The sequence below is a fragment of the Acipenser ruthenus genome, chromosome 32 (genome assembly GCF_902713425.1).
Source record: "Acipenser ruthenus chromosome 32, fAciRut3.2 maternal haplotype, whole genome shotgun sequence".
NCBI classification, from domain to species: domain Eukaryota; kingdom Metazoa; phylum Chordata; class Actinopteri; order Acipenseriformes; family Acipenseridae; genus Acipenser; species Acipenser ruthenus.
The window spans coordinates 13090596-13111506 of record NC_081220.1 but is presented as its reverse complement, the minus strand read 5'-3'; the positions used below and the strand labels follow the sequence as shown (position 1 = coordinate 13111506).

Sequence of the window (20911 nt, the reverse complement as noted above, 5' to 3'; positions counted from 1 at the left end):
CTTCAGCTCACCCACTAACCTTGCTACACCTGTGATCAACATTAATCTCAGCTCTATTATGACTAATTTAAACGCTGTTGCCATATAAATATTCCTATAGACAACCTCAAACAAGAATAATGGTTTAGATTTTACATTTTACATCATTTTGATATTGAAATGATATGGATGTAAAGGTTTTATTGAGAATGGTCATGACAATCCAAGACTTTTGTTTTCTACAATAAGCAGACTGTTAGAGCCGAGGAGCTCTTCTGCGTGACCTGCTTCTCAAGGTCTTAGTGAATCATTTTCTATTTACTGCGGACAAGACAAAAAATATACAGAACTATATGCGTCCCTTTATGATCACTGTGCTTAACTGCCCCAAGTGAAAAAAAACCCAGCACATTAAATCTTTTCGTCTGCAAGGCTGTACAAACAACGTCCAGGTGGCAACCCTAATGCTTTTCCATGCTTTCTCTGTGCTTTATTGAATTACATTTATTTAGAAAAACTGAAAGAGACAAGCAGCAGGTTCCCAACTGAACAGGTTCATCCTATATCTTTTAATAGCTCCCCAGCCCCCACCCCGCAGCATGTGTACATGCTCAGAAGCTTGGCAGGCTTGTGCAGTTGTTGGCTTTGCAACAGGTGTCTTTGCTGCATGATTTGTCTCCGCTGTGGTATCCGTCAAGGCCCTCTGTGAAAAATCACGCTTGTCTGCCATTTGACAAGGGGGGGGGGGACGGGGGGGGGGGGGGACGGGACTCAGCAGCTTGCTCATTATTTCTTCCCTCAGCGATTCACAGGGACAAACTCAAACACTGACACAAGGGAGCCTGTCTTGCACTCAGCGACAGCACAAACCAAACTTCTTATAATGCTTTGGGATACAGACTACAGTGTATAAAAGGTTAGAAAAAAAAGCAATTGGATACACTGTACATTTTTTCCAGCAAACAGCGGAGCTGTGAGGTAAGTGATATTAACAACTTCCTTACATTATTTAAGTGTTAAGGAGAAGCAATTTCCGTCACTCACTGTGGTGCGTGAGGCGTTATGGAGAGAGCAGCAATATGCTTAAAAATGAACTTAACATGAAAATGTGTGCATTTTTATAAGTATTGAAAGTGTCCAAAGACTTTGTTTAAATGCGTTATGCGAACAAATCTGTAACGTTTTTGCCCTAAACAAATTTTATTCACAGTGTAGAAATTGTAGTAATAGCAAAATTCAACGACTATTTATCCTTCCGCAAAGAAGAATTAGGGGGGACTTGATTGAAGTTGAAAAAAAAAACGAAACCATACCCTATTTAAGCACAGGACTAATATTTAGTTTCTTCTGAAAAGACTCTGAAGTGAGGTGGGGAAGCATATTAGTGTTGCTCAATGCACTGAAGCCCATGTTCTGCGCAACAGCGATATGCTTCCCTGTCTAACGTTCTGAGAATCAGTACTCTTTTTATATGCTTTTTTTTTAAACTTCATGTTATATTTTGGAATAAATAGTTAATATTGGTTTTATTTATTGTATTGGCTTATTTAGACACTCCACAATAGTACAATATTAGCATGTACTTTATGAGACACGTATGTGCCCATGGCTAAACATTTGCGGACCACTGATGGGTTAAAGAGCTGTAGATAAAAAGAATGATTTTACCGTTTGCTGTCCATGCAGATGCAATTGATCACACTGTGCTAGGAACTGAAAAGATTTGGAGAGAAGGAACGTTTTGACCACCTGTTCTAAACTAAAAATAAACAACCCTGAATGTTCAATGAAGGGCATCTTTCTGAAGCTGTTTCGTGCTTGTATTGAACATGAGCTGGTTCAGGTTCTGGTTCAGGTTCTGGTTCAGGTTCTGGTTCAGATTCTGGTTCAGGTTCTGGTTTAGTAGCTGGTTCAGGAGCTGGTTCAGGAGCTGGTTCAGGTTCTGGTTCAGGAACTGGTTCAGGTTCTGGTTCAGGAGCTGGTTCAGGTTCTGGTTCAGGAGCTGGTTCAGGAGCTGGTTCAGGTTCTGGTTCAGGTTCTGGTTCAGGAGCTGGTTCAGGAGCTGGTTCAGGTTCTGGTTCTGGAGCTGGTTCAGGTTCTGGTTCAGGTTCTGGTTCAGGAACTGGTTCAGGTTCTGGTTCAGGAGCTGGTTCAGGAGCTGGTTCAGGTTCTGGTTCAGGTTCTGGTTCAGGAGCTGGTTCAGGAGCTGGTTCAGGTTCTGGTTCAGGAGCTGGTTCAGGAGCTGGTTCAGGAGCTGGTTGAGGTTCTGGTTCAGGAGCTGGTTCAGGTTCTGGTTCAGGAGCTGGTTGAGGTTCTGGTTCAGGAGCTGGTTCAGGAGCTGGTTCAGGTTCTGGTTCAGGAGCTGGTTCAGGAGCTGGTTCAGGAGCTGGTTCAGGTTCTGGTTCAGGAGCTGGTTCAGGTTCTGGTTCAGTAGCTGGTTCAGGAGCTGGTTCAGGTTCTGGTTCAGGAGCTGTTTCAGGTTCTGGTTCTGGAGCTGGTTCAGGTTCTGGTTCAGGTTCTGGTTTAGTAGCTGATTCAGGTTCTGGTTTAGTAGCTGATTCAGGTTCTGGTTTAGTAGCTGGTTCAGGAGCTGGTTCACTGGTTCAGGAGCTGGTTCAGGAGCTGGTTCACTGGTTCAAGAGCTGGTTCAGGAGCTGGTTCACTGGTTCAGGAGCTGGTTTGCTGGTTCAGGAGCTGGTTCAGGAGCTGGTTCGCTGGTTCAGGTTCTGGTTCAGGTTCTGGTTCAGGAGCTGGTTCGCTGGTTCAGGAGCTGGTTCAGGAGCTGGTTCGCTGGTTCAGGTTCTGGTTCAGGAGCTGGTTCAGGAGCTGGTTCGCTGGTTCAGGTTCTGGTTCAGGAGCTGGTTCAGGAGCTGGTTCGCTGGTTCAGGTTCTGGTTCAGGAGCTGGTTCAGGAGCTGGTTCGCTGGTTCAGGAGCTGGTTCATTGGTTCAGGAGCTGGTTCGCTGGTTCAGGAGCTGGTTCATTGGTTCAGGAGCTGGTTCGCTGGTTCAGGAGCTGGTTCATTGGTTCAGGAGCTGGTTCAGGAGCTGGTTCGCTGGTTCAGGTTCTGGTTCAGGAGCTGGTTCAGGAGCTGGTTCACTGGTTCAGGAGCTGGTTCATTGGTTCAGGAGCTGGTTCAGGTTTTTTCCTTTCACAAAAAAAAAATAATAATAAAACTTGCTAATTAAGAAACTTATCATCTGGTATTTTCCTCCAGTAGGTGAGATACAGACAAGATTAAACTGGAATTTATCTACAAACACCAGAAGCCTCTTCTCCAGGTGTGAGTGGACATTTAAAGTACTGGAAAATATTCCATTCTTATGGTAACTGAATTGAAAACTGGCATAAGAGTAGCAGTGATGACAGGGAATGAAGGGGGAGCATTTTCATAAATTAGTGGGATAGACAACCATTGTCTCAGTTTAGTCTGGTGCTGTTGGATTCAACTCAGTTGAATCGTTTGCAGTGTTATGGAATGCCCCGCAGAATGTATAAGAAACGCATTACACTACCTTTGCTGTGTCCCGCGTTGTCCGTATCTCAGCTAAATATTTTTAAACACGTTGCCCGTTTTTAATCACAAATCATGGGCTATAAATCTTCTGGGGATTATCCAAACCACGCAGCTTTAACAGATTTTTGATAGAATGAGTTTTTGTATCTGTCTGTTATCTATGGTGGAATCCCTGAAACTAGGATTGAGGCTGGATAATATGAATGAACATCTGAGCGTTACTGGAATTCAGCCAGGACGTTGGAAGTGCATCCCTGGCTCTCCTTCGTCATGTCCACAGTAGACCCAGTTTAAGATCTGCAGGAAGGCACGTTGCCTCCAAAGCCCTTTCTTCTAGTCCTTGTTCATACTTTTTTTCAGCAACCCGACTGTGGCAGAGAGCTCTGCCCGTGTATATTTATTGATGTTTGGTGGTGGTTGGCAGGGATGGGATTAATCGCTAATTATTGATTTCACATCCCATAAAAGGAGAGCCCAGGTCTCCATTTGGAGAGAGGAGTTTGGTGAGTGAAGCTGTGTTGTTTTTGTGTCTTTAAAAGGTCAGTGAAGGCTCTGCCCAGCCTGAACAGTTTTTGCATGCCTGTTTAAACCTTTATTTTGCCCTTGTGCCTTTTTGTTTGTACTTTTGTGTTATTTTTGTTCATTAAAGTGTGCCTGTAAAGCAGTTTCCTGGCTTCTGAGCCTCTGTCTCGCCGCTACCCTGTCACACCTACCCTCTCCCTTGCCGTTTTCCTACATTAGCAGCTGCTATTTCAGGCACTGGGTACCATATGCTGTCGGAAAGGCTTGACTAAATTTAGCTTGCTCTATTTCTACTGTCCCACCCCCTACCACCACCGCCCCATTTAAAGCCCAGGGTTCGAATCCTGTAAGTAGAAGAAAGGTCAAAAGGAGACAGCAAGGACAGCTGATCAACTCATCGGTGGCCGCTAGCACACAAGCATGATCTAGAGTCGATACTGACTAGACAAGCTTAGCTAACTTAGTGTTACAGCGAAATGTGTTTTATAGATCAGCTTAGCAAAAGCAGAAAGCATGGTAAAGCATAGGGAAGCTTTGTAAAGCTCAAGAGGTATGGTAAAGCATGTTAACTAGTATAGTATAATCATGGGAAAAGCATGTAAAAACTGCAAAATTACCGTGCAAATTTACTGTAGTAAACCTTTCTAAAGATTTCTAAGGGATATACTATTGTTTAAGAGTGAATTAAGTCAGCATGCGATTGCAACACAGTGCAAAAATACATCGGGGATAAAATGATACAGATTTGTCTACTGCTTAATGTTAGTTTATAGTTTATGGGTTTTATAAGCGTTTATTACTAGTTAACTAAACTGAGGCATTCACACCTTTAAAGGTGGCAGCCTTAATCACAGTGCATTCAGATCATGCTCCCTGATCTGGATACACTGCGATCCTTAGGAGATATATTTTTTCTCCTGGTGAGCGCGTTGAAAAATGTATTGTCCAGTCAACGGACGGCACAGGAGTGTGGTAATATAATATAATATAATATAATATAGGGCTGCAGTGTGGAGTAGTGGTTAGGGCTCTGGACTCTTGACTGGAGGGTCGTGGGTTCAATCCCAGGTGGGGGGACACTGCTGCTGTACCCTTGAGCAAGGTACTTTACCTAGATTGCTCCAGTAAAAACCCAGGCTGTGTGGTCCAGTGGTTAAAGAAAAGAGCTTGTAACCAGGAGGTCCCCGGTTCAAATCCCACCTCAGCCACTGACTCATTGTGTGACCCTGAGCAAGTCACTTAACCTCCTTGTGCTCCGTCTTTCGGGTGAGACATAACTGTAAGTGACTCTGCAGCTGATGCATAGTTCACACACCCTAGTCTCTGTAAATCGCCTTGGATAAAGGCGTCTGCTAAATAAACAAATAATAATAATAATAATAAATGGGTAATTGTATGTAAAAATAATGTGATATCTTGTAACAATTGTAAGTCGCCCTGGATAAGGGCGTCTGCTAAGAAATAAATAATAATATAATATAAAAAATGGGCATCTTAGTAATCAAAGCCCTTCATACATGTGTTATGCAGTGGGCCATTTGCTTTCATTTTGCACACAGTGGAAATACAGGCCAACGTGTCAAAGATGTATTTGGTTTCTCTTGACAGAGATGTGAGGGTGATGTACTGTAATCACGTCTCTATAAGACAGATTGCACATGCGAAATGGTTTTTGTCTATATAAATATAGCGTCTTGAGTGGATTGCACGTTTCACTACACAGCCTGGCCACCCTTTTGCATTGTCATTGTTTGCGCTTGCATGACCTGTCTCTTTGTACAGCAAACACTGTACTATAGATTGCAACACTCTCACCTCACCCCACAGAATGACAACTAGATCTCCATTTTTTGTTGAAAGATCAGTGTGTTGGATTTCTATAATCTATAGTGAGAACAGGTCTAAACGGGGCTGACTGGGGTTCTTCTGCGTGGATAATCTGATTACTGGGGAAGGCTGGGTTCCAGTTACATTAGTATAAACTGGCAGAAGTCAGAAGTGATGGACTTTTTCACAGGCCAAAAAAACCACAGTGGTTGGAACGCGTGACGTTGCAGTGCTGGCGCAGCAGGTATGGAAATATTTTCCTTTTAATAAGAAATCTTTCAAGAATGATGTTCTCAAAGTCTCCTGGATTATTTCACAGGGTCATATTTCCAATGTGATTACTCCAGTCTGCTTTACCCTTCTGCTTTTAGAAGTGCTGCTTGAAATGTATTCTGTGGCACAAAATGACTATGTTCATATTCGTTCATATTGCAGAATTTTGAAATGACTGTATCCAACAATCTAAATGATATCATGCAAAGGAAACTGAAGCATGTATGACAGCTGAAATAAATTCACATACTTTCTGCTGTAAAGATGTTGCTCTGCTTTGTAAGAGATAATATGATGGTGGTTTGTTTTTACTGTAATACGTTAGGATTTCTGCTTTTTCCTACTAATTCAAAATTCAAAGAATATCTCAACATTTATTTTACATTTTTTAAAAATATTTGAACATGAAAAACCATTATTAATGTAATGAATCTCCTTCTAGTGTCATCGCCTCTAATTCCTTCCACAGCCTATGGAAATTGGTTCAGACTCACTTTCTCTGTAAAAGTGATCTGCTCTGAGACAGATTTATTTTTTCTTTAACTTAAATTTCAAATCATAGTATGTTTTTTAAACAGAGATGAAACAACATTACGTTATCTTGGGACTAAAACAGCAAAAAACAAATGTCTTGAAATGTATACCACACGATTCCTCAGCCTCTATATATTAAGAACCCTTTTATCATTAAATGAGTTTATACTTCTTTCATCGTGTATTATAATTAGACTTTTCTCATTGATTTAGTGTCCCATCTGGACAGGGTTGTCTTAGTCCCCGGAGTATTTTGATTGATTAAAAAACATTGCAATTATAATTCTTTTTTAATATATAAATTATAGTGATGGAGTAATCGTGGTGTAGGTTTTCATACATTTTGCATTGTTTAGTGCTAAATCTTATTTTTCTCATCCTTGGATTTCTTGTCTTCATTGTCAGCTATTATTATAATCTCCTCTTCAGTAAAGTCGCCCTTTTTGTGATTTTGAACACTTTGAGCCATTGTTCCGGGGTGAATCTTGCACATTTTTTCAATCGCAAGTGTTTTTTCCTCACCTCTGGAGGAGTTGTGAAGTCCACCTACAAGTGCGAAATTCAACAAATATGTATGATGTAGAAGGACTGGGTGTGTGGTGCTCTTCTCTGGGTGTGTGGTGCTCTTCTCTGGGTGTGTGTGGTGCTCCTCTCTGGGTGTGGGGTGCTCTTCTCTGGGTGTGTGTGGTGCTCCTCTCTGGGTGTGTGGTGTTCTTCTCTGGGTGTGTGGTGCTCTTCTCTGGGTGTGTGGTGCTCCTCTCTGGGTGTGTGGTGCTCTTCTCTGGGTGTGTGTGGTGCTCTTCTCTGGGTGTGGGGTGCTCTTCTCTGGGTGTGGGGTGCTCCTCTCTGGGTGTGTGGTGCTCCTCTCTGGGTGTTTGGTGCTCCTCTCTGGGTGTGGGGTGCTCCTCTCTGGGTGTGTGGTGCTCTTCTCTGGGTGTGTGGTGCTCTTCTCTGGGTGTGTGGTGCTCTTCTCTGGGTAGTGTGTATGTTGTAGAAGTTCTGGGATGTTAGGTCAGTGTATGGCCACTGCAACTCCAGTGATGTGAGAACGCAGCATTGACAAATCAGTCAGCGATTCTTCTGACTTTCTATCATAAAAAAATAGTGGCCACTAAAAATGCAGTGTATGTAAAGAATGTTTTTCACCTGGCGTTCTGCACCCGCTATCGAATTAGCACTTTGCCATCATTAATCCATTTAAATGATATTGAAATGCATTCAAGTGAAGAAAAGAGCATGGAATTGGGCGGGGATCTGGAATACTAAGAGGGCGCCAACATTCTAATGAGATGCAAGGATTGTGCCTTGCACTTAAGCAATTGCTGAATCTCCAAAAACTTTGCACCTCCTCTTAAAAGGTGCAAATCATCGCAGAAGCGAGTCATTAAGAGCTGTATAAAACCACACACCTTGTCCTGTCATTGGCCTCAGGATGGTTGCTGTGGTACACTTCCTGATGCGGTGACGCTTGGCTCTTTTGAGGACAGACTGGGAAAACCTTCAGAGGAGAAGGACAAGACAGAGAAGACTGCATATTCAAACCCAGGGTCGCTTTGGGATGCCAGAGGATGCGGTGGTAAGGTGTTATCATCTCACTCTGCAGGTCATCGTAGACCTAATAGCTGAAGAGGACCATATGGCCTCTTTGGTAGCTTAACTGATGTTGGCTGAGGAGTAATTTGCACTGGTCTCAAGCTTACATCGGCTGCAGGGCAAAATAATTGCCTGGTTGCTAAGCAATTTGGATTTTGCAGCCACAACTGTTTGCACAACGCCTATCCTTACATCAGCCCCATAGTGTTTAAATTGCAGAGCAAATTGCTCAATGAACCAAAACCTTATCTGGAGCTCTGGTTGTAGCAAATATATCTCAGTTATGCATTATGTAGCCACTAAATTAAATGTATGGCCCGCCAAAGGTATTGTGTCCCTCTGCTACCTCAAAGTTGCCCATTCCTGCTGTGTATGGTAGAATGAATTCTGTGGACCTTGTGTTTTTGAGGCAGTGTGAGCTGAGCAGCGCTGGCAGAGCAGTGGCAGACGCGGAGCTACTGATTCCTGCATGGATTGGAATGGGGAAGGCATCTGCCTGCAATAACAACACACTGCAAACCAAGAGAAGCTCAGTGGTCTGGAGACTGCTGCTCACCCTCCTCTTCGTCAAGCAAGGCATGTGGCTACAAACGAATACGTTAAAGCATTAGAGCAGTTAGAGGTTACTCAAAGTATAACCCATTGAAGGGTAGCCTTTTCATGACGACTGTAAAGTTGCTGAGATATGAAGTTTTATTAATGTCCACTGGGAACGCGAGTTGATACACTCAATCATGCTTAACATCTGTTCTGTTAATATCACATATTAATGTCATCAAATTGAAATTCTCACTGTTGGCGTCACTATGATAAGTGCCGTTCAAATGATTCTGAGGCACTATCTGATCCCTAAACAAAGCCCTCTCTCTTGTGCTCTGCAGCGTCAGCCCAGTGCAGGATCCTGCGATGTAACTCAGAGTTTGTTGCCGCCACGCTGGACCTGGGCGACGGGGCGGGGGGCAACGCCCGCTACTGCAGTGCCCTGCGTTCGTACGCCCTCTGTACCCGCCGCACCTCCCGTGCCTGCCGGGGAGACCTAGCCTACCACTCTGCAGTGCAGGGCATTGAGGACCTCATGATCCAGCAGCGCTGCCCCAAGACAGGGCCCACCTCCCGTCCAAGGCCCCAGGCTCCGCTTTCCAGCCACGATGGGCGCCCAGCGGGGGACACCTGCAATTACAACAGGAGCTTCTACTTCCGGGAGGGTCGGCTACCTTCCTATTTCCACTGCGGGGTCTTTGGAGACCCCCATATCAGGACCTTTCAGGATGACTTTCAGACCTGCAGAGTCAAGGGTGCCTGGCCCCTCATAGACAACAACTATCTGTATGTGCAGGTCACCAGTACCCATGTGGCAAAGGGGTCCAATGCCACGGCGCTCACTAAGGTAAGAGGGGGTGTAATGGGATGCTATAACAAGCCATTCCAAAGGCCAATTTAGGCACTGGTCAGCTGGTGTTCATGGCAGGGGCCCTGGCAGTAGCTTCAGTGACACCGGCCACAGGCACTGTGAATCATATCTCAGCTCAATCCTAAACACCCTGCCATCCAGTCCTAGGCCTCTCTTAATTTAAAGACAATGACAAGGTGTCTTAATTTAAATGACAATGTCAGCTGGAGGCTAGTTTATTTATTCTGTTCTATTGGTTTTGTTCTGCTTCAAACTAGAGCCCTGAATGTTAACTTGAAAAACGAATGGCATACTCAGTGTTTTGTTTGTTTGTTATTGGAGTTTATTCAAAGTTATCCATTAGTAGTTTTAGAAATCAATAGAGGGATGAATAGTCACCTTTTCACAATTTCTCAAAGCTTACGTGTACAACACAAATCTAGAGCATTGTTTTCTCTCTGTAGACTAATGTCTAGTTGATGCACTTCATACATCAACATCTATACTAAGTGAAAGATGAAAGCCTGACCTTTGCTAGTTATCTGCACAAACTCAAGTATTAACTAGTTCCTGGAGGTGACACAGGTAGGGAAAGTCACTTACAGAATTTGTGGAAAAAACTTTTAACCTCCAGGTTAATCCTCTGTTATCAATGGTCTCATGAGTGTGGTTGAATTGATCCAATATGAATAAACATTTGTATAAATACACAAGATAGGTATGTATTTATCTTCCTATCTGTTACAGGTGTGTGTTTTTTAAAATGCAGATGCTATGATGATGTAATTCTGCATGATGCAATGGCTGCAGTTACCAGAATACACAGTTTCTGTTTAGTTTTAAACCATTTAAAATGTATTTTATGTGTATTTTTTTTTTACCTGGAAGTGAAAGGGGTGAGAAAAAATTATCCATCAAGTATATAGTGTTATGTTGTTGAAGCTGACACCCTGGGATCCTTCAAGAAGCTGCTTGATGAGATTCTGGGATCAATAAGCTACTAACAACCAAACGAGCAAGATGGGCTGAATGGCCTCCTCTCGTTTGTAAACTTTCTTATGTTCTTATGTTCTTATGTTATCTGCATGGGCTTCGCCTGAGTAAAAAATTAAGTCTGGAAACAAGCATCTTGTGAGAATGGTTATTGTGCTAAAGAGATGTTAGAAACCACAGCTGCACTCATAACCTTCCTCTCCCTTTGTGGGTTCCAGATCACCATCATCTTCAAGAACTTTAAGGAGTGCATCGACCAGCGGATCTACCAGGCGGAGATAAACAACGTCCCTGCCGCCTTTAGCGATGGATCGACCAACGGCGGCAAGCGAAGGGGGGGAAACAGCCTGACCATTGGGGGTCAACCGTCCGGACAACACATTGAGATCCATGCGGTCTACATCGGGACCACCATCATAGTGCGACAGAGTGGGGACTTCCTCGCCTTCTCCATCCGCACGCCCCAGGAGGTAGCCAACTCCTTCTCTGAGGAACAGGACCTGCAGCTCTGCTTGAGCGGCTGTCCCTCTTCCCACAGGCTTCCCCCGCTGGTGTCTTCTGCGTCAAGCCTGCAGACGGCCAAGCTGAAGTGTGGGAGCGAACTGCCCAAAGAGGATATTTATTTCCAGGCGTGCGTTTTCGACGTGGTGACCACTGGGGACACAAATGTAACGAGGGCTTTGGCCGAAGCTTTGGAGGATGCAAGAACATTGATCCCAGACGTGGAGCGTTTGCACCTTTATGCAAGTTCTGCAAGCACAAACCCCATCACTCTCCCCGCGCTTTGGTTAATCTTCCTCTTAGTCACAGCACAACTTTAACTGGAATTATTTAATAGCACACCGTTCCTCCAGGATGCTGGCATGGATGTAGCGCAGAGACAGTACTTAGTGTGCGACTCATAATGTCCCCTCAAAATAATGTGCCTGGGGGTCCCCGAGTGGCTGACCTGGGAAAAGCAAGACCATGTGGGGTGTGGGTTCAAATCCCGGCTGCACAGTTGCTGATCTTCACTGGGGATCCCGGAGGGAGAGTCGCATTGTCTCGGGCGTGCCCGTGGGTTAGGGAGGCAAAACCGGAAGGCAATGTTTCTCCTCATCTCGCTAACCCAGCTGGCCAGGCGCCTCGTAAACTCAACCAGAAACCTGCAGGGCTGGCCTTTGTCCTCCAGAGGGCGGTAGCTCGCTGACAGTTCCTGGGTGTGGAAGAGGAAGCTGGCTCGGTCGTGGGGTCGGAGGACGCCCGCTGAACCTTCGGTTCTCCTGAGCAGCTGTGTGGGGAATCGCTGCGCTGAGAACAAAATAATCGGACATTTAAAACTGGGGAGAACATGGAGGGTAATATAATTGGGCACTTAAAAAAAAAAAAAAAGAATGTGCCTAAAGTGTGTCCTGGAGGGTCTGTAAGAAGAAGAAACTGATTCGAATACTCATACTGCCAGCAAATGTGCCGACATCCACCAGGTCCAATGGGAGTTTCAGAGGATGGAGGCCTCTCTCACCCCAATTCCAATGGTGTTCTTGGAATGACCTGTCTTATAAATTGTTAAACTCAGCTCATCTCCAGCTAATGGGACACCTCTGGACTCAGACTTAAATACCTATTCAGACTGGTACCAATATACAAAGTAGCCAGTACAGCGAGGTGCCACTGTAAATACTGCCAGGAATATAACTCTCTGAGTTTGTAAGAGGCTGTCCATATCTGTCTTGTGGAATCTCCATTTCAGACCCACGTCATCGTCAGCTGTACTAGTCTGTGGGCACTGTGATTTACAAACTCTGTTGATATGAGGAAGAATCTGAACCTGGGTTGTGCTGTACGTGCGACATGTAGCTGTGGATCTCAGGGGCTGGGTTCAGATTCCAGAGCCGACACAAAATGCGTATCATGTGCTCCGGTCCTTATTGGGTGAATCTTGAGCCTCCAGATGGCACAATTTGTTATATAAACATGCCATTCAAATTGAAGGTGAATGCACATATTTTTTTTTGACATGTGACTTTTTTCCTCAGGCCTAATTTGTAAATAAGAACAGATTTTATTTTAAATGATTGAATATAGGGAGGTTGAGCAGTAAACAGTCCAGGACTGGAAAAGAGAAATGGGATATTGCTGTTAATGTAGAAACATTGCACGGGCTTATAGCAAGCATAGATTCCCATAGAGAAGTATTTTCATGCTATGCTAAAAAAGCCTTTAGCAAATAGAAGTACATGACAAGTAAGCGCTACGTAATTATTTCATTAGCTATTACCCCTTTAAATACATAAATAAACACAATGCATGGTACACCTGTATAGCTGTTAAGCAGGGCATGCCTTTAGTTACTATGCTTTACTACACCCTGAAGTATTCCATGCAATGTCATAATTGGGCACTAGAGGGTGCTACAGTACCATTCTTCCGGTTACCTGGCAACGCAATGCTCACCCCTGAATAAGAACACCTGTCCGTCTCTGCTGTTTGTTGTCTGTTGGTTATCCCTGGTGCACTGAGGCCCATGCAGGTGATAAAAATGAAACGTATTTCAATTTTACAAATGTAATATTTCCTGTATTCTAAATGTTTTCAAAATGTTCACATGCATGAAAGAAAATGAACGTTAAAAACGGAGAAAAGGCACAGAAAATGTCTTTCCCGTGAGTTTCCAATTCTCATGTGAAGAAGAGAGTGTCGGGGGTCTCTAAAGCTACCTGCATGTCCAGCTCATCCTTATTAAATACGCAAAGAAACACTAGCCTGCTCTCTGTTTATTCAACTGAGAAAATGTTAAGAAGCACTTAATAGAGTTAGAGGATGGGGTTTGTCGGTGTATTGGTAATATCAAAACATGGCAAACCTGGGTAAACAATGGTACATGCAGAGTATAACCATGGGAAAGCATGGAGGGAAACGGCACAATTATACAGAAACACACGCTGTGCCTTCCTGCTACCTTATTCTGACTGTGGGACAGTTCAGGGAACGTGTTCAATATTGGGGTGTCCAGCACAGAGACTCTAATATCTGTAGCGTCCCTCTTCCCTCTGATGTTGTAGCTTCAAAGATGTTTCAAAGGGAAGAAAAAACCTATTCGAAATGAAAATGGTATTTCAAGCTTATTAAAATCAATTTCTTGCATCTTATTAGCTTTATTAACATTAGTCCCATTTCTTGGTTGTTATTATTTCTTAGCAGATGCCCTTATCTAGGACAACTTACAAGATATCACATTATTTTTACATACAATTACCCATTTACAGAGTTGGGTTTTTACTGGAGCAATCTAGGTAAAGTTCCTTGCTGAAGGGTACAGCAGCAGTGTCCCCCACCTGGGATTGAACCCACGACCCTCCGGTCAAGAGTCCAGAGCCCTAACCACTACTCCACACTGCTGCCACACTTCTTTCATAGATGAAATGGTAGTCCAGAGATTACAGACACAGAGAAGGAGAGGTGATACCTTTCATTGGACTAAATAATCAAGACCTCAAAGGTCTCTTCATCAGGTGAAAGCAGGAAAGAGAGATTCATGTTTACATTCAAGGGGACTGACAATGAGCGAGACTTTATCAGGAATTCACCAATAATCTGTCAAAACAAGCATTAAAACAAACAGGTATTGAGACAACACATATGCCAGTTTTTCTGTAACTCAAATATAGTACTAAGCATTGCATTGTTAACAATTCTGTTCATTATTACAATTTATTTTCAATATACAGAACATTTTAAAACACATTTAAGAATTAAAAACATACATTAAAATCTAATCTTGTGCTTTTATTTCTCAAAAGTTGGGTGGAAATCATGTATGATTGATAAATGTGATTGAGATTAACCAATAACAGTAGCTGTAATGTTTCTGGGAGCTTGTACCTATTGACTCTATATTCAGACGGGAACGTTTCAATATGCAGAGTGGGGCATTAACAGGAGTAATAGTGAGTGAATATATAAACTGAAAGCCTGATGTTGCACTCAGCTCTAAGTATTTTATTTTAAAGCTCAACTCAAGGTTATAGCCACACTGCCTAGTATTGGGACAGGACAACGCAGCTCTGGGCAGCTTACAGGCTAGCCCGCAGATGCCCGGCCAGTCTATAGGGGTCGCTAGTGTGCGGTGAGCCGAGGACACCCTGGCCGACCTAAGCCCTCTCCCCCCGGGCGGTGCTTGGCCAATTGTGCGCCACTTGTGAGCCCTATAGGCAAATATTTTAATGAGAAGGTAGCAGTGCTCCAAAATGCTATCCCTTGTCTAGGAATACAGCACGACTCGGGATGTAATGGTTATTGAGGTCAATCCCACTCAGACCCCTACAAAATATTTTGGAATCCCAGAATAGATAATCGCCCCCTTTAAGTAAACTGGTGTCAGATTATAATAAGTGAGGTGGCATTTGCTACCAATGGGATCCTTTTCCTTCTTTAAACCTCACAAAACTGAGTTTCTGCAACCCGTCTGCTCCGCAATTCAGTGTGATCGCTGTCCTCCTGACAGACACCATTACAGACATGAAGAATGTTCCACCCAGTTATTCTGCATTGGTGGTAAATGAATCCTCATTTCTGCACATTTTTTGGAGGCAGTGTGGTCCAGGGTTTGTAACCAGGAGGTCCCCGGTTCAAATCCCACCTCTGCTCCTAATTGATTCACTGTGTGACCCTGAGCAAGTCACTTAACCTCCTTGTGCTCCGTCCTGCGGATGAGATGTTAAATCAACGTCCTATTGGAAGTGACTCTGCATATAATGCACAGTTCACAGCCTACCTCTGTAAAGCGCTTTGTGATGGTGGGTCACTATGAAAGGCGCTATATAAAAATAGATATTATTATTATTATTATTATTATTATTATTATTATTATTATTATTATTATTATATCTAGAGAACCACATATCCAATTGTCATGAAACTTGATAGAAACCTTGTTCAGTTTAAGTTGAAGATCTAGGGTGTATCTGTCTGTATGTATACTTTTAGCAGGACAGTGCAGAGCTTGAACTGGGAACTATGAGCTCAAACCTGTTCAGTAAAAGAAACACTACACCATAAATGGTCAATTTCAGTTTCCATTGTCGCGTGCCAGGATGTATCATTTTCCTTTACATAACGGCTCATTTATTTTGCCCAGAATAGCTTCACAGAACACTCAAGATTTCAAACCAGCAGGTTAAAGACAGAAAAGCCTTCCACGGACAGAATAAACTCATTGAAATGGTGGCTTTTTATGAACAGTATATGATAAATGAAAACTCTTTACAGAGGGTCATTTGTAAGAACAGTTTAACACACTGGCAGAACAAACTCAGTGTTATGCCATATTACACCACAAGAGGGTAGCAAATACAAGAGACATGCTTTTTGCACTGCGGGTGTAATGCTTTGGTACAGACTGGTAATCCCCTCTGTAGAAAAGTACCTTGCTGGCCTCTTTGAGAGTGTTTCTTGTAAATGCTATGCTTATGATAACACTGTGTCTGACTAAGGGAACCGCTTATCCAGTTGTGATGAAATTTGATAAGGACTATGGATAATACAATGTAGAAATAATTCTAGTGCTTCTGTCTGTCTATAAAAGGAGTGCTAACTATGATTTCACCAAACTGCTTTCATTTGGCAACCATTTAATACCCCACTTCACTTAAAGATCTTTGGGTTCTTTGCTTGAATTTTATATTCTAATTTGAGACAACAGACAATACATTAAAAGGCTGCAGCTGGTTCCTGGTCACTATGTTGTGTAATTAACCACTGGACCATTCTTGCAGGAGTTACATTTTTGCAGTGGCTTGTTACCAGGAGGTTCCAGGTTCAAGCCCAGCCACTGACTCACTGTGTGTGACCCTGAGCAACTCACTTAACCTCCTGGTGCTCCGTCCTTCGGATGAGACGTAAAATCAAGGTCCTATTGTAAGTGACTCTGCAGCGGCTGTTGTTGATGCATAGTTCAACCCCTAGTCTCTGTAAGTTGCTACGGATAAAACTGCCTGCTAAACGACTGATTTAAAATCATACCAATGGTCTCGCTGCACCCAGACCATGTGACCTCAGCTAACAAGATGCAGCAGTTTATCTACAGCATTGTATTGGAAGCATATCCTGAATTAACATATTTGAAGAACCAGAAGTTAAAGAAAAGGGCTTGTAAGCAGGAGGTCCCCGGTTCAAATCCCACCTCAGCCACTGACTCATTGTGTGACCCTGAGCAAGTCACTTGACCTCCTTGTGCTCCGTCTTTCGGGTGAGACGTTATTGTAAGTGACTCTGCAGCTGATGCATAGTTCACACACCCTAGTCTCTGTAAGTCGCCTTGGATAAAGGCGTCTGCTAAATAAACAAATAATAATAATCTAGACAGCAGTATCAGTTTATACCATATTTGTCCTGGCTTGGGAAGGGGCAGGTATAACCAGTAAAGGACCTTTCTTTTATTTTTTAACAATGAACAGCAGAATGTGACCATGCTATCATATGTGTTCCGGTTTTAACCTCTGCATGTGTTTCTGTTGTCTGAAATGAACAGGAGAATTGCTTGGTCTGAATGCATGCTTTTCAGATTTGATCTCTATGGATGCCTATCAGGTTCAGGGCTGTATGTGCTGGGAGCTGTCGTGAATGAACTGTGGTCTGAATACTTGTTGCATATTTTTTGACCTCTGTTATGTCATGGAAACAATCCAGGGCAGTTTAGCATGTACTGTACTGCACTAAAATTACTGCGGGACAAAAACAACTCATACATACCATACTCTAAAATTACCAGAGCATCGTATTGTCAACAATATAACACACGTGCACAGAGCCACCAACAACGCTTATGATAATTATCCAGAGGTTTACTAATATCAAATGCAAATGCAAGTTAACGAGGTAGTTTATTTAATTCATACACTTGCAATTTCTCAGAAGACTGTGTATAGTTTTCAGTTGAATAACATTCTAGTTTCTCTCTTCAAATGACTAACAACATTAGAATTTATATAACTGTGTCATTACACAGAGCTCTCCTTATCCAACATAACCAGACACTGATCTGCCATTGTTTTCTGTGGAGGTATCTCATTCATACTTGTCATTACACATGGGGCAGCAGTGTGGAGTAGTGGTTAGGGCTCTGGACTCTAGACCGGAGGGTCGTGGGTTCAATCCCAGGTGGGGTACACTGCTGCTGTACCCTTGAGCAAGGTACTTTACCTAGATTGCTCCAGTAAAAACCCAATTGTATAAATGGGTAATTGTATGTAAAAATAATGTGATATCTTGTAACAATTGTAAGTCGCCCTGCTAAGAAAGATGACACGGGTAACGACACCTGCTCTGAAACCACTCAAGCCCTACTCTAAGCAGTGAACTCTCTCAGTGGACTGCAATGTTTATTTCAGATTAACAGAGGTAAGTGAAAGGATACCTTTAAGAAGCTGTAGTATAACAGTGATTGTGGCATGTTCCTCAGTAATAAAAAAACCCTCTCATTCAAGTAATGGCTTTATTGCCTTATTAATACATTATAACATGACCCAGCAATGCCATTATCACTATATTCAAAATATATAAACTGCAACTTTTACTTCAAAAGCGTTCATGTCATTTCACTTATACCAGAAAATATCTATTTACTCTACTGCATCAGAAAACAGACTTTGCTGGCGTTTGCAAAATGCTCTTATAACTGCTGCAACAGGAGGTTATGAATGACATCATAAAAATGATTTCATACAAAAACCAGCGGCTGATCTTCTGAAAGCCCTCAATCAGCTATCTAGCTCCCCTTGTTCCTCTTGCTGCTGGCACTTTGACCTATCAACCTCCTCCTCCCCATCCATCGCCTTGCTGTGCAGCCCGAGTCTACTGTGAGAGGCTCAGCGACCAATCTTCTGCACGGCCTTGTCCTGACATTCTAGAGTGGCGCTTCCTGTGAAGGAAAAGGCTGAGGACAAAGTCACGTGTATTACCAGATAAAGAACTGCAATCTGTCACGTGGCCAGTCTATCGTTCTGGAAAATGGTTTCAGTTTCACAGATAGTATTTTACAGAAAACACGTACGTAAATTCGGGCTAGCGTAGGCCTACGCGTTTTCAAATCCTTGTAGTGAACATCCTGTCCACTCTAGCCAACTGTAAATAAAACAAGATAAATAAATACATGCATAATCTTAGATGACTTCAAACAAGGTCACTGGTGTTTAGTTATGTATCACTTCCAGGAAAGCTGGTGAAACAAATCTATTAAAACTCCCTTTACTGGAAAGTTTTTCAGGCAGCTGTTTGTTGTCTACACTCCTTAATCTTGTTGCTGTAGATCTTGTCTGTATTGACACATACCTGCTGGCTGCCTGCAGGCTTTGATATATATGTTTCAATTCCTAGCTGCTCATCAGCAAGTGCTAGGATTTTCAACAGGGTATTAAGAGTCATGTTATTTAATAATGAACAAAAACATTCAGAAAATCTAATCGGATAATTAACATTAAAACACACAGCAAAAATTATTATTTATTTCTTAGGAGACGACCTTATCCAGGGCGACTTACAGTTGTTACAAGATATCACATTATTTTTACATACAGTTACCCATTTATACAGTTGGGTTTTTACTGGAGCAATCTAGGTAAAGTACCTTGCTCAAGGGTACAGCAGCAGTGTCCCCCCCACCTGGGATTGAACCCACGACCCTCCGGTCAAGAGTCCAGAGCCCTAACCACTACTCCACACTGCTGCCCCAAAAATGTTGTACTATTATATTGTACAATATAAACACCTGAGAACGAATTAATTACATGAATTATACAAGAAAATAAATATATTATTTAGGCCTATAAGGACAAAACGATTGCTCAAATTTTCACATTTTTAAATATTTGTACGTTTTTTTTTTTTTTAAATCAATGAATAATTCATTGCTAGTAGTGCTTGTGAATGAAGTCTGGTCTGAAGTCTTGTTGGATATTTTTTGACCTCTATGCAGTGGGAAGTCATGAGGTTTTAATAAGCTACATAGTAGATTCTCTGCCATGCATTTCACCAGTCAGAGCCCTGGGGCGCGTTCAGCACTGCTTTCCAGGAATTAACAACCCTGCCCCAAGCTGGAACCTGCATTAACCATGGACTAAAATTAGCCAACGGGACAACAACAACCCGTACTCTTGGTCTCCCAGTTGGTGGCTCTGTCATTGACAGCGTGTGTCTGGTTATACCGTCTCGCCAGGTTTGAAATTGCTGGCTGTGAGCACCCAAGACGGCAAGCCACAGTATGGAAGGACTGCGGAGGGTCCTGTTGAACAGCCGTCCCAGGTGTGATTACTGTGCTGCCGTCTGGACAGAATCTCGTCTCATCTCGTCTCCTCGCCTCTATTCCTTCTTCTCTTTAAATAGCTGTACACTACAATACATTAAAACTGTGAACACTCACTGTATCACCGAGTCAAGTTATAATACAAACACACGACTAAAAAAAAAGTATTCAGATTATTCGTAAACGTATGTGTGCCCATGAAAATAATATTAGTAATTCGTTAAAAAACACACGTTCCTTTTGTGAAAGCAAAAATCATCAGCCCATTAACTTTAAACAAGTCTATCCTATAGGGGGCGCCAAACACTTGAAAAGGCGCCACTTCCATGAGGACATTAATTGTTATTTGTCTGTACTGTGGAATGTGTGATGGATAAATAGGATTGTGTGTTTTATTAAACGGGGTACGTCGTGATGAGGTCTGGTCAATTAATACAAAAACGAGTATTAATAAACGTCAGCATTGTTTAAATTGTAAACGCCCGGAAGCATTTCTTGATCTGATGGTCAGAACTACACAAAACACCAAATAAGACGACTGCGTTACATACAGCAGACTCCCATATTCATGTGAAATGTCTTTGTGTCAGATAGTTTCATGTAAATAACGTAACACTGATATTAGCTACAGTGTTATGTTATTGTTATATTATTGCGTGTTGGAGGTATCATATAGTAATATGAATCATTATTAAGATAGTACAATATCAACGGCCATTATTTTACACTAAATCATCACAATTACTTCACAAACGGGTAACACGGTGCAGGCCTGAAGTATCTCTGTGCATTTTCTATATATTTAAGTGAAAATGATAAATGACCTAGAATTCACTCTAAATAACAATACAGTTAAATAGATCTAGGCAGCAACAATAACACAGAACTATAAATGATGTATTTTTGTTACATGTCTCAAATAGCATTTATATCCGCTTCGGTCAAGATTTTTTTAAATTAATATTTTTAGAAATGTCAAAAGAGTTTGTGAGAACTCTTATGGAATT

General features: G+C 42.5%; 1 protein-coding gene across 3 annotated transcripts; it reads left to right on the top strand.

Moving 5' to 3' along the window:
- Window positions 1–786: 786 nt before the first annotated feature.
- Window positions 787–14956, top strand: LOC117962364 (hemojuvelin-like). 3 transcript variants are annotated; one of them, XM_034910087.2, is made up of 5 exons: window positions 787–957; window positions 8083–8227; window positions 8658–8820; window positions 9126–9631; window positions 10846–14956. In XM_034910087.2, the coding sequence occupies exons 2-5, from the start codon at window positions 8210–8212 to the stop codon at window positions 11446–11448; spliced, it is 1290 nt and encodes a 429-aa protein (XP_034765978.2). In that variant the 5' UTR covers window positions 787–957; window positions 8083–8209; the 3' UTR covers window positions 11449–14956. The 3 variants fall into 3 exon arrangements, with proteins under 3 accessions (XP_034765978.2, XP_058862071.1, XP_058862070.1); XM_059006088.1 differs by having other exon boundaries at window positions 8654–8820; XM_059006087.1 differs by lacking the exon at window positions 787–957 and adding an exon at window positions 4534–6088.
- The last annotated feature ends 5955 nt before the right edge of the window (window positions 14957–20911 follow it).